Source organism: Mus musculus, chromosome 16, assembly GCF_000001635.26.
Source record: "Mus musculus strain C57BL/6J chromosome 16, GRCm38.p6 C57BL/6J".
Classification (NCBI taxonomy): domain Eukaryota; kingdom Metazoa; phylum Chordata; class Mammalia; order Rodentia; family Muridae; genus Mus; species Mus musculus.
Window position 1 is genome coordinate 26,691,251 of NC_000082.6, and position 12,461 is coordinate 26,703,711.

At 37.2% G+C, this 12,461-nt stretch overlaps 1 protein-coding gene across 6 annotated transcripts in view; it reads left to right on the forward strand.

The window, feature by feature from the left end:
• Nucleotides 1–12,461, forward strand: part of Il1rap (interleukin 1 receptor accessory protein) — a 148,620-nt gene that overhangs the window by 109,742 nt on the left and 26,417 nt on the right. For 5 of the 6 annotated variants that reach the window (XR_875736.3, NR_152416.1, NM_001159318.1 and 2 more), the window contains exons 5-8: nucleotides 1,495–1,660; nucleotides 3,972–4,043; nucleotides 7,577–7,703; nucleotides 9,838–9,986. Coding sequence is in view for 4 of the 6 variants with exons in the window: in NM_001159318.1 (NP_001152790.1) it covers nucleotides 1,495–1,660; nucleotides 3,972–4,043; nucleotides 7,577–7,703; nucleotides 9,838–9,986 (514 nt within the window). In the remaining 2 variants the exon portion in view is untranslated. Of the gene's footprint in view, nucleotides 1–1,494; nucleotides 1,661–3,971; nucleotides 4,044–7,576; nucleotides 7,704–9,837; nucleotides 11,105–12,461 lie in introns of those variants that run through there. The other variant, NM_134103.2, reaches the window with a different exon arrangement.

The following is a 12,461-nucleotide window of genomic DNA, read 5'->3' on the forward strand; positions in this document are numbered from 1 at the left end:
AAACCTTAATTGTGGAGTCTGGGAAAGAGTCTCCACCTTGCCCTGTGCAGTCTACTATGCCTCTTTATCTACCTCATTTCTATTTCTATCAGCGAAACCGGAGCACATTCAGCCTGATCTGCCTGCTTCACGGGGATTTAAGAACAGCTAAGTCAACAAATGAAGGAACGCTATCTTGCTGCAGTTCTGATGAAATGTGCCGCCCAGTCAAATAGAGTCCTAGAGATATATTAAACGTAGCCAAAACCATGTCTGACATGAATTGATTAGAAGGTGTTCGCCTTTGTGACTTCCTACTTTGTGGTAACCTTGTGGTGCTGATGTGCCAAGTCTCCAGACAGGCTGCTTACCCAGCAGGAGAAATTGATTGAGAAAACGTCTTCCCCGAGCCAGTATCAGTTCCCTTTGATCTCCACGAAGCAAAACTATATTTCCCGTGACAAAGTCTTATAAAATATATTCCGTAGGGTAAATGTCACCTTTCAAAATGTCCCTTCCAGGAATTGAAGTTACAAAAAAAAGCACCCAGGACTTTAATATTAATATGTGAAATATAAGAAGATGAAAATAATCAATAGAAGCCCTGAAATGTAACAATTTTATATTTTTAAAAATATCAAAATATTTTTGTCATTTACAAATTATTAATTTTTAAAAGAAAAAACAAACAAATTTGAAAAGCAGATATTTAAAGTGGATTTTGTTACATATGATATATTGACTTTTTAGTAAAATAAAACTGCATAGCCAGAGACTAAGCTATAAAACAGGACTGTGGTGTTTATTTTGCAGAAGACAGTCGAGTTTTATATTTTAAACATTGACTGCTTTATATGGAAATATGAGTTAGAAGGAGAAATGTTTTCTTGAGTCTTTATAAGGCTCATACATTTTGGAATGACAGATTAAAAGTGGCTTGTAATAAATCCCTTTTTGAGGGAAAAAAAAGGTATAATAAAGTAAGAGAAGAACACAAAATGTTTGAAGATGACTAATGGATAAATTCAGTAGAGTGACCGAGAGTACCAAAATTAGATGTCAAAACTGATGTGAGGTATCCCAAAGTAGCCAGATTCCCAAATTAACCAAGTCAGGGAGGAGCTACAGAAAAGGCCCATGATTGCTTCTTAAGGCAGGACTTGCAGTCATTCATAAGTTCTTAGTCACTCTTGCAAAATCTTAACCATGTTTCATTACAAAAAGGGCTTCCAAGAATTTGAAAACTGAACCTAAGACAAGAGGATGCTTGACTTGGAGGTCATATCTTGAATTAGAATTTTAATTTCTCCTGTGCATGAAAGTTAATTGTACTTAATCCTCATATCTCTGAAACCAAGGAAACAAAGAAATATCGTCCAGAGTCTTGATTCAATATTTTTGTAAAAAGCATAGCATGGATTTTAGGATGTTGTTTGAAATTTAAGATGCAAAAGCCTCCTTTTACTTGTGTTATGTGTGCACCTGTATATAATCTGTGAACCATTTCCCCCCCAGGGTTGTACTGAAATAGTGGACTTTCATAATGTACTACCCGAGGGCATGAACTTGAGCTTTTTCATCCCCTTGGTTTCAAATAACGGAAATTACACATGTGTGGTTACATATCCTGAAAACGGACGTCTCTTTCACCTCACCAGGACTGTGACTGTAAAGGTGGTGGGTAAGTATGACTTATCATTCACAAGTATGTGACACAAGGATACCCAGTTTGTTCAGGCTCTTAATGGTTTGTTATACACAATTATGAAAACTCTATTTTTAAAAAGATGCAGAATTTATTCATGCACTATCCCCACAGTCCAAAAGCAGGTCCATGTAAACTGCAAGCTTCCAATAACTGTAGGTTAACTTACTGCATACATGAATGAACGACAAGCCTGCTAGTGAATGGGAACACAACTGGATAGATTGGATAGATGGGTGTTCCTGTCCTACCAGGGCCATCAGTTAGTCACATGACTTTGATTCAGGTCTCCGTCTTTGATGCATAACAAGACAGAGGGAGAAAGAGAGGAGATGTTGAACTGTTTTTAACAGGCTTATGCATATTTAAGTGTATTTGGCCTTATTTCTCCATATCCCTTCTTTTATTAGATGGGAACACCACTTGGAGGCATTATAAAAGTTAGTGGAGAGATTCTAGATCCCAAGCTCTGTCTAAAACTTTTTCCTCTAATAAATCTATTATCAGATTCTAGATAAATAACCAAAAATCAAGAAAAGAATAGAAATACAAAATTATAAGCTTTTAACACAACACAAATAAAATCTAAAGCAACCAGTTCTGTAGCCACTTTTCTTTGCTTACTTTTGAGTTGGTGATTAATTCACATGGAAAGAAAGAATAGATTTAGAATCTGTGTTTTAGAAGCCAGATAAATTATATAGCATTATACTCACATCAGCAGTCGTTTATAATTTATTTGCTTATAACATGTAGTTTGATCTGTATTTGCTAAGGTAATAATGGTTATTCTCAGTCACTGATTTGTAGATATAAAAGTTGACAGACACAGACAGATTGTCGAAGTCATTCCTAACTGACTTTCAAATGACATGAGTTTACTTTATAAAGCCACAGCACATTGGCTATCTATTTAAGCTCACTAAAAGCTCTTGAGTGCATTTTACTTTATTTGTATTATGTAATTTATTCCTAACAATGCAATTGTGAAGTGAATTGTATTTACCATATATTTAAGAGTTATTAAAATTACTTTTAAATGTGAAATATACGTACCTATGATTAATATTTGGAAGAATCTGAGTAATCAGTCTATAAACTCTTAAATACAACACTATGTCTAGAGAAATGGCTCAGTGGTTCAAACCACTGTCTTGTCTTCCACAGGACCCATTCAATCTGACACACTTTCTGGCCTTCATAGGCATCAGACATGCATGTGATACACAAGCATACCTGCAGACAAAATATTTATATGCATAAAATAAAATATAAACACACTTTTTGACAACACTGCACTGCAAAAGTCTTTCAAGGTACTTTAGCATATATGTACAGGCCATACAAACAGCAGCATTTTCATGCATGGACATTTGGTTAGTAATCTAGTATCAGTAAGTCAGGCTCATTATTAAGAAGAGAAGTATCCCTAAACTTTTCATGGAGGTAAGCATTCACTTCCTATTATCCAGGTTCCATACTAGACATTAGGAACATTTGGGGGGAGAAATACTTGGATAATAGGGGTGATTCATCAGCACGGCTTACAAGTTGACAACAGGGAGTTCCACCTGTCAAGTACAGTGATAAAAGTAGCTTAGAGATTAAAAGAGGAATACAAAGAGAAGAAATAAGACATAAAAGCACTTATTTCTAATATGGCAAGAGAAGTCTATGTCACAAGAGCACAGGAAATCAAGGACGCTGATTAAACAATCTACCTTCCTGAAAAATGCAGGCGATTCAATATATTTTGTTTGGATTCTTGCAAAAGAAAAACTGTTTTTCTGTGCTCACAACACATCTGTCAAGAATCGTCTGACGTTTCCACACCAAGCAATTCTTCAATTCTTTGAGATACTTTCTGTTTCCTACAGTTTAATTCATTTTGATGCTAAATGCCTGGAGTTAGCACAGACCCCACAGCCTAAGGGCTTCATCTTCTGAGAGCCTGAGGAACTTACATGCTCTTGGCTCAGGTACTGGGGACTAAGAGTAAATAACAGGGCACTATGATGAAAGATGCTCGTACCACCCATAGCACTCAGTAAATTAAAGGGCTCGCACAAGTTCCATGTTAGCACTAAGTAATAGCGATGAATGCATATTTCCTATTACATCATATTTTGTTTATTTTCAATGCATGAAGTCCAGGAATTGAGTATATATTAGACTGTAGGCCTTCACAAGAATTGACAAACTATGCCAGGAAGTTGAACAAGTTAGCCGCATAGCTTTGCATAAGCTGAAATGATTTAACATCCTCCGTTTGCGTTTCCTATCATAGGCTCACCAAAGGATGCATTGCCACCCCAGATCTATTCTCCAAATGACCGTGTTGTCTATGAGAAAGAACCAGGTAACTATAAGTGTGCTACTGAGGTCTGGTTAGATTCTCTTAATTACAAGAAGGAAAACAAAGCTTAATATAAGGCAGTAAAGATTAATTGTAAGGAAAGGCATAGATTTAAAGTGAAGCATGATCAAAAGCTACAGCACGTAAGGACCAGCAATGCCATCAATCTCATGGCAGCCTGGGAGGTGTAGTGTCTCTCCCAGGAGCACATCCTTTATTCTCTGCTCCTTGTCTTCCTCTGTGATCATTGTTTGGTGAAAACTTGACGTTACTCAGGGCTTCCATTTACTGAGGCTGTAATAATAGCACAAGGCAGTTTTTAAGCCTCTGCTTCCTCTTCCAAGCATGGAACATTGAATCAGAGCTGGGACTATTATGCAAAAAAACAGATCCATGAACACAGAATTCAGAACACTGTCAAATGGTCGTCATGTCTCCCTAGGAGATGACCTATAAGATTTATAACCTTTTGATCTAGAAAGAAATCATAAGTTACCAAGGAAGAGACTATTTTCGTTCTTTTGACTGAAAGCCTGCTCTAGAAGAGTAGAAAAGTCACAGAAAATTCTAACACATTTACATCATCTTCTGTACAGTATAACCATTCTAGAACCAATGAGAAATATAGAAGTGTGAACTGAAGATTATAGAGCCAGAGAATGTATGGGTATTTTGCCAAAAAGTGAAAGTTCTCATGTATAATTTGCCATGTAAAGAGTACAGGGCATGTTAAAAGGGTTGTCCAACCTAGGTGGACTGTATTTTTTAGAGTTAAGATTGGATTTGTGTAGTAATTTGAACATTCTTGCCAATGCCAAAGTGAAATCTGTCAGTCAGTCGAGTATGATTCATCTACTTAGCATGTCACACTTCAAAATCATTCTTGAACTCATGTTGATTTTACCTTTTTAAGTGAAACAATAGTTTCAAAGTCTATAGGAAAAAGTTAGGGAAGACACACATTGGAATAAGTCTGGAAAAAATGTTTGTCTGCCAAACCCAAGATAATTAGAGCTATCTTCAGAGTCCAGGCAATAGTGAACCAAAAATATTAGCACAAAGCAGAATTATTCTCAGCAGACTGGCATGTAAGTTCCAATCCAGGTCGAATCTTTACCTACTTCTTACTAACAATTTGACCTACAAATAACCTTTAATATGTAGAAATGTCAGCTTTTGCTTCTGTAGAAAATTAATTTTTTAAAAGACATCATGGTGTTTGGTAAGAATAAATACTTAGGCAGAGAAAAACCTCCTTGAGAAAGAGGGAAGAGGGCAACACAGGAGAGGGAGGCGGGGTAATATGTAACATTTAGGGTTTTATATATATATATATATATATATTTATATATATCTTGTGCCCCTTGGAATAAAAATGCTCCCCACCAAAAAAGCATTGACTATTTAATAAAAACGTAAGTGTTAGGCATGAGCAATCTCCATATTCAAGTTGTTAGGCAGGAGAGTCCAAAAAGCTCCCCATACAATACAGGCTTTTACTCTTTTCCTTGATCACATCTCAGAAATTGGAAGTCAGGCTCTATCACCAACAATACAGCACACTTTGGACAGAGAACTTAGGAATCAATCTAAATTCGAATTAGGTGTTTCTTTTCTGAAACCTAGCTCTCGTAATATGACAAGGAGATATGCAAGTTTCCAGTGGTGAGAAGCAACCCATAGCCCTATCAATCTCTAAAGCCTATGAACTACAATAGCAGAATAGCAATATATTCCAAAAGGTCCACTAATGGTACTTCCATTATAGGGCTAAGCAATAGCCATGTAAATTAGACTTGGAAGTCTTCTCAAGAGGTGGGAATTTATGCCTGACTCTTTAAATAGAGGCAACTGGCAAAGCCATCTAATGTAGAGGAAAAGCGACTACTACCTCCATGTGCCTGAACCAGTATAGTTTCCAACTTCTGTCTAAATACAAACAGCTAGATGCAGTAATCAACTCTTATCAGAGAAGCTTATTTGTATAGCAGACAAGGACACTCTGATCAAAATGTAAATGACAACTCACCATGGGTTGCCTATCCCCAGTTGATACACATACAACAGTCTCTTCACATACGTCTCAAGGAACACATACACATATAACTATATATCTTTAATTTTAAGTAGCTGTTTTGTAGACTCATCTACATCCCCTGGCTCTTATGTCCTTTTTGCTTTACCTCCATCAATGTTTCCTGAACTTGAAAGAGGTAATGCAGATTTCCCATTTAGGGATAGGCACTCACCGGTCACTTACATTCTTCAGTGCTATAGCCATTGATATATTGCCCAATACTTCAGTAAATAACACCCACATCCATGCTCATGCAAATACATGAATAAATTCAGAGGTCTATAATAAAAAATAGGAGGGAAATTGTTTGGGTAAAGGTGTTAAAGAAAATAGACGGGTGGTGGCCATGGCAGAATGGAAATAAACTTTATTATGTAAGTGTATATGATTTTGAAAGGATAAAATAGGAATAAAGGAAAACACGGACAGGTATTTAGTTCTACCGAGTTCACAGTAATGTGCTGGTCCTGACCTGATTGTTAGCACTGTGTCCCTGTTTGAAACGTCTCAGTGTCTTAAAGCATCTCAGCCACATAGCTTAGAGCTGCTATTTTAAACTAAGCTTCTGAGGGATTGGAGAGGAAGATTCCTTGGCCAGGTTACTTAGGAAATGACATCACTCTCTCCTCCTTGGACAAGGACCCACCATTTACAGACTTTTACTGGTCAATGCTATAGTTTGAAGGAGAATAACCGCCACTCCCATAGGCTCATATATCTGAATTCCTAGTGCCCAACTTATGGAACTGTTTGGGAGGAATTGTGAAACAGGACTGTGAGCTATGGCTGGAGGTGGGCTTTGAGGTTTCAAAAATCCCATGCGATTCCTAGGTAGCTTTCTCTGCCTCGTGTTTTTCCATGAGAAATAATCTCTTAGCTACCGTTCCAGCACCAAGCCTGCTGGCCTACAGCCATGATCCCTCTTACGATGATCATTGACTTTAACCCTCTGGAACTTTGAACCTCAAATCAAATGTTCTCTTTTATAACTTGCCTTGGCCATGGTGTTTTATAACAATGAAAGAAAGAAAGAAAGAAAGAAAGAAAGAGAGAGAGAGAGAGAGAGAGAGAGAGAGAGAGAGAGGAAAGAAAAGAAAAGAAAAGAAAAGAAAAGAAAAGAAAAGAAAAGAAAAGAAAGAGAAGGAAAGTTCCATTTTGCTTGTACTTTGTTTATGCCCTCATAACAAAATAACAGTACTAGAAGAGATTTGGCCTGAAAAGAATATAGTCAGAGTTCTTCTGACATTTTAGAAGATACTTATTTAGTGTTAAAAATGCCCACCCTTGTAATTTCATGGACACTTGCTCATTTTTCTTCTTGGTTTTATCCTCTCATGTGTTTGGTGTTTCGGTAGGTTGCCTTACAGTGGCCACTAGAGAATCAGGCATAACTAATCATATGAAATATATAGACTGATGGATTAATATAGGTTAACTTCATCGACTAAATTTATTTCAGGAGAGGAACTGGTTATTCCCTGCAAAGTCTATTTCAGTTTCATTATGGACTCCCACAATGAGGTCTGGTGGACCATTGATGGAAAGAAGCCTGATGACGTCACAGTCGACATCACTATTAATGAAAGGTATCCTGGCTGCATGCAGGTGCTCTAGTCTTTGTTAGTCTAAGGTCTTGATGAATATTATTCAATGTACATGATTATTATTATTCTTTAAGAAACTTAGCAAGATTTTTCAACCTTCAGGGGCTGCAGGGTCATTAAACTAGCAAGGCAAGTGCACATACTTGTCAGATTGTGTGACAAACTTTGGAATTGCATTGTCTTCAGGCTAGATAGCTTCATCACAGTGAACCCAAAGAGCAGGCATCAGATTGTTTTAAGTTCAACCAACTTCCCATGTTTCTGATTCTCACTTAAAGACATAAGGAGTGTATCTTTCACATGAGCAAGATGAATAAGAAGGAGATATGTTGGCATATGCTTCCATGAAAGTATAGTGTTGTCTTTCTCAGTCCTGGAGTATGGGTCTAAATAGTCTGTCTTACATAATGTATGTTAGTCTCTTCTATTAAAGTAACCATACTTTTCTCATCTTCCCCTGATACTTGAGAATTACTTATTAAATATTAACTAACTACATTTTTGTTCTCTAAATTTCACTTTTAAAAGTAAATGTTCAAAAATCCCAAAGAGCTAATTTTCAAAAGCTTATGGGTAATAATACATACCTCTCTTGATATAACAACTTGGGTCATTTCATTCTTAAGTAAACTTGATATTTGTAAGAATTTAACAAAGGAGAACGTATAGGTCTCTGGAGACAAAAGACTTCTCTGTAAGTGAGGTATAAATTGCTAGAGAGAATTGGTTCGCTCCAGAAACTAATAAATCACTGTGGTGACATATGTGACAGAATAGTTATTAAGACCCTAAATTTGGTCACCTTGTGCAAACAGACCTTAAGCTAATTGAATTTCTACAATTCAAACCTATTTCTTTCCTAATAGTAATGTAAGTTTTTGTAGAAATTATAAAATGTCTACTTTGAACAGCCTCTTTTCTTACTTAGCTATCCCTCATTAGGTAAACTATGACAGATCATGTGTCTATTTACAGTATCTGATATATAAGTAGTAGAGAAGGAGGAGATGTTAGAGGAGGAATTCTTAGAGGATTCCTTCAGTTCAGGGGGATTAAGGGGCCCTCCACAAAAGAAGCAGCGTTCAAATCAAACTTGCTCAGTTAAGATATGAACAGCAATCTGGTAAAGGGGACATTGTATGCACAGACCTGGATGTTTGAGAAACAGAGAAGAGTTGATGACAATTTTAGCTTGAAAACTCGAGGGACAATTATTGGTCATTTCAGGAATGTTAAGAATTGTGATTCTCATCCTCATAATAAATGAATGCTTAGGATAGCAAAGTCATGTTATTCTACCTTGCTGTGAGTAAGATATATTTGCAGTATTCCACAGAGCAGGACCTTAACGTGGAAGAAAACAACTGAGCCTCTAAACAAATGTTTATGAATGACAGTAAGTGTAATCTAAAGAAAAATATGCATATTGGCTAAGGGAGGGAGATATTTAGATCTTACCCAGACAGTTCGTTTAAAGGGAACTAAATAAAGTCCTGCTCTTACAACACAAAACACTTGGTCTTAGAGTTACTGGAGTTTGACTATATTTATTTCACAGCTCAGTTTTCTCATTCTGAGCTATTTCTTCTCTTCCTGTGTTAGGATTCAACTATGCAGTTTCAACATCACACAAAATGTCTGCCTGTGTTTGCAAGTCAAGCATCCAGTGTCTCTGCACTGCAACACTTACTATGGGGTTAAAATAGCACACGGGAGCACTCATCGAGTGTTTCTGCGGCAGACACAGATGCTTGGTCAGCCTTCCAAGTATTCCCGTAAATTATTCATATAATACACTCCTTCAAAAAACAGACAGGACATGCAAAGTTTAGAGACATTGCCCAAAGTACATAGCATTAAATGACAAAACATGCAGCAATCCTAAATGAGTCTGATCCCAGACGGTTCTTTGCAAGCTGGTACAGGCATTGTGCCCCAGCATCTAGATTTAGCTCGGAAGAAAGAGGTGTAGTGAGACTCTAGCATTGGGGTTTGTCCAGTGTGCGAGAAGATCCTTGCCAGCACCCCATCTGCCCTCACTTAACTTCTGATTCACAGAGAGAGCATAGGCATTGTATCTCACAGATATTTTTGATTTGCTTCTCCTTGTGTGTAGTGTAAGTTATTCTTCAACGGAAGATGAAACAAGGACTCAGATTTTGAGCATCAAGAAAGTCACCCCGGAGGATCTCAGGCGCAACTATGTCTGTCATGCTCGAAATACCAAAGGGGAAGCTGAGCAGGCTGCCAAGGTGAAACAGAAAGGTAATGGATGCACCGAGCCGATGACTCTGTGAACTCTCACGGTAACACAGTGGTGAATAGGAAATAAAGGAGAGAATTTCTGCACCCACATCGGACACAAAACACTGAGTCAGTTAAATGAAAAATCCTAAGAGAAAGCTTCCATCTTTGTGATAATGATCAGTATGCTGGTTCCGATGTTGTCAACGCCTTTGTTTCTAAATGTTGCTTGAAGAAAATCCATGAATACATGGGTACAATAAGACACAATTTCATATCTTAGATAATCATGAAAAATGAAAATATTCCAAGTGAGTAAAGATGTAACAGAATTGCTAGAGCCACATATGGTCAGTGAAGCACAAAGATGCCTTTAGAAGGAACTAGAAACAGGGTTCGAGAGTCATAAGAGTGATTGTGCCACATGACCTCATCCTTTGGGAATTTTTCCTGAATTATGCACCCACAGCTGTTCTTAGAAGTATATAAAAGACTAAAATGTAACTAGCAGACATCTATTTGTGTAGAAGAAGTTAAGGAGGGCAGAGAATATAAATATTAATTAATATTAATTCTCAGAAAATTTCAAATTCACATTTTAAACAAGTACCAGTGTTTAGGCAGTTTTATAATGTTATAATTGATAAAATAAAACTTATTAAAATATGATTTCATTTGCTGTTCAAATAATTTCTCCATTAACATGTGTATTTTCTATAATAAAGGAAAATTACAAATCCTTCTTGTGTGAGCTGTTGCTCCTAAGTCATATTGCCTAAATTTCTCTCTGAGTCTTGCCCCTAACACATATCCCAACCAATTGATTCCTTCCAAAATATTTTCCAGTGTTATGGAGTAAAGTTAGCAGTGACATCACATAGTAATTATGTCATTCTAAAACATCCTAGCCCCACACATTTGATGTGCTCTCACATCATAGTCTGATAAAACTCTAGCTTCCATGCAGCCTAACTCTCTGATGTTGGAAAAGACAGATACTGTCAGAGCCTTATTAGGTTTTTCATAAAAATGGACAAACCAATACCAGTACCTCTCAGGATGTTAAAAAATGTTCAGAACTAGCATTGTCATTAATCTGTACTATCAACTATTCAATAAACGCTAGCTCTTATTTCTCCAAGGGTTTCGTAGCATTAATTGCCAAAAGAACAAACAAACCTGTAATCAAATAAATATCATTATAGTCTAGGTTATGAAATAAATCAAATTACTTTACTCAAGACCTCTTAGAGCCCTTAATATTTAACATTCCAAATGAAGGTCTTCAGGGGTTTAGATTGCTGCAGGCTGGGCCTTTTCAATTGTGTTAGAATCCAGATTGCTCAAGTACAGGGGATTTGGGGGCTTTCTTCTAAGGCATGTACTCCGCAGAGCAGTAATATAAGATGACTTATGTTGATAACTTATCAAAGAATAGTATCAAGGCACACAGAAATAATGTTTTATGGACATGCATAAGCATGTCTGCCAGTCCATCTGAGTACCCACCGTAGCACAGAATCACTGGCTCTGGGTGAAACTAGACGGCAGTGGGGACAGCCTAGAGGCTGTGAAGGGTCACATGACCCACCTGTTTAGTGAGTACTGACCCTTGTATTTTACATCTGTACTTCATCCAAACAATAACAGAAAGCACAAACTGGTGACCCTGGCTTGTCATCCTGCCATGAGGGAGACTGAGGCAGAATATGCAGGAGTTTAGGTCTGCTTTAGCTGCATAGCCCATTCCGAACTCGCCTGAACTACCAGAGAACCTGTCTCTAACAAAGAAAGAAAAAACACACACAAACCATGACAGAAAGAGGTTACTACATGAATGAGAAGAGTTCACTGAAACTGTCTTTCCTGACAGAACATTTCATTTATTTAGTTAAAGTACTACATAAACATAGGAGAGAGCTAAAGCAAACATGTCATAAATGCAGTTGTCTTATCATCAGAGAGTGGCAAGGGCTAAGGAGATGTGTGCTTAATCATAAGAGAAGCCACCAAGCCGGTTGCCTAGGAGGTTTGCTGTTTCACACTGCCACCAGTTGTACACAGAACCCTCCCATGTTCCCTTTTCTCATCAGTGTTTGGAGCTGTCCACTGTTAAACTCTAGCCATTGTAGTATATGAATGTTTGCAACTCACTGCACTTGGTCTCTCCTCAGGCATGTTGAAGACTTTGGTGTAAGCTCATTGATCATTAATCATTCTTTCCGCAAGACCATTAAACGCCTTCAGTCATTTTCAGCCAGATCATTTGACTTAAATTTGAATGTGACGTACAACTCATACTACACACGTACATAAAACACATACGACACATATGCCTACCCACACATACAAGCACCTGAATGCAATCCTCTGTTAATTTTAAAATCTTTAAAAATTTCCATCCAGCTTGTGAATGTATTTATTTTTCAAAAGATGTGTTTTTCCTATGTGCATGAGTGTTTTGCCTGCATAAATATACATATACACATACAAATA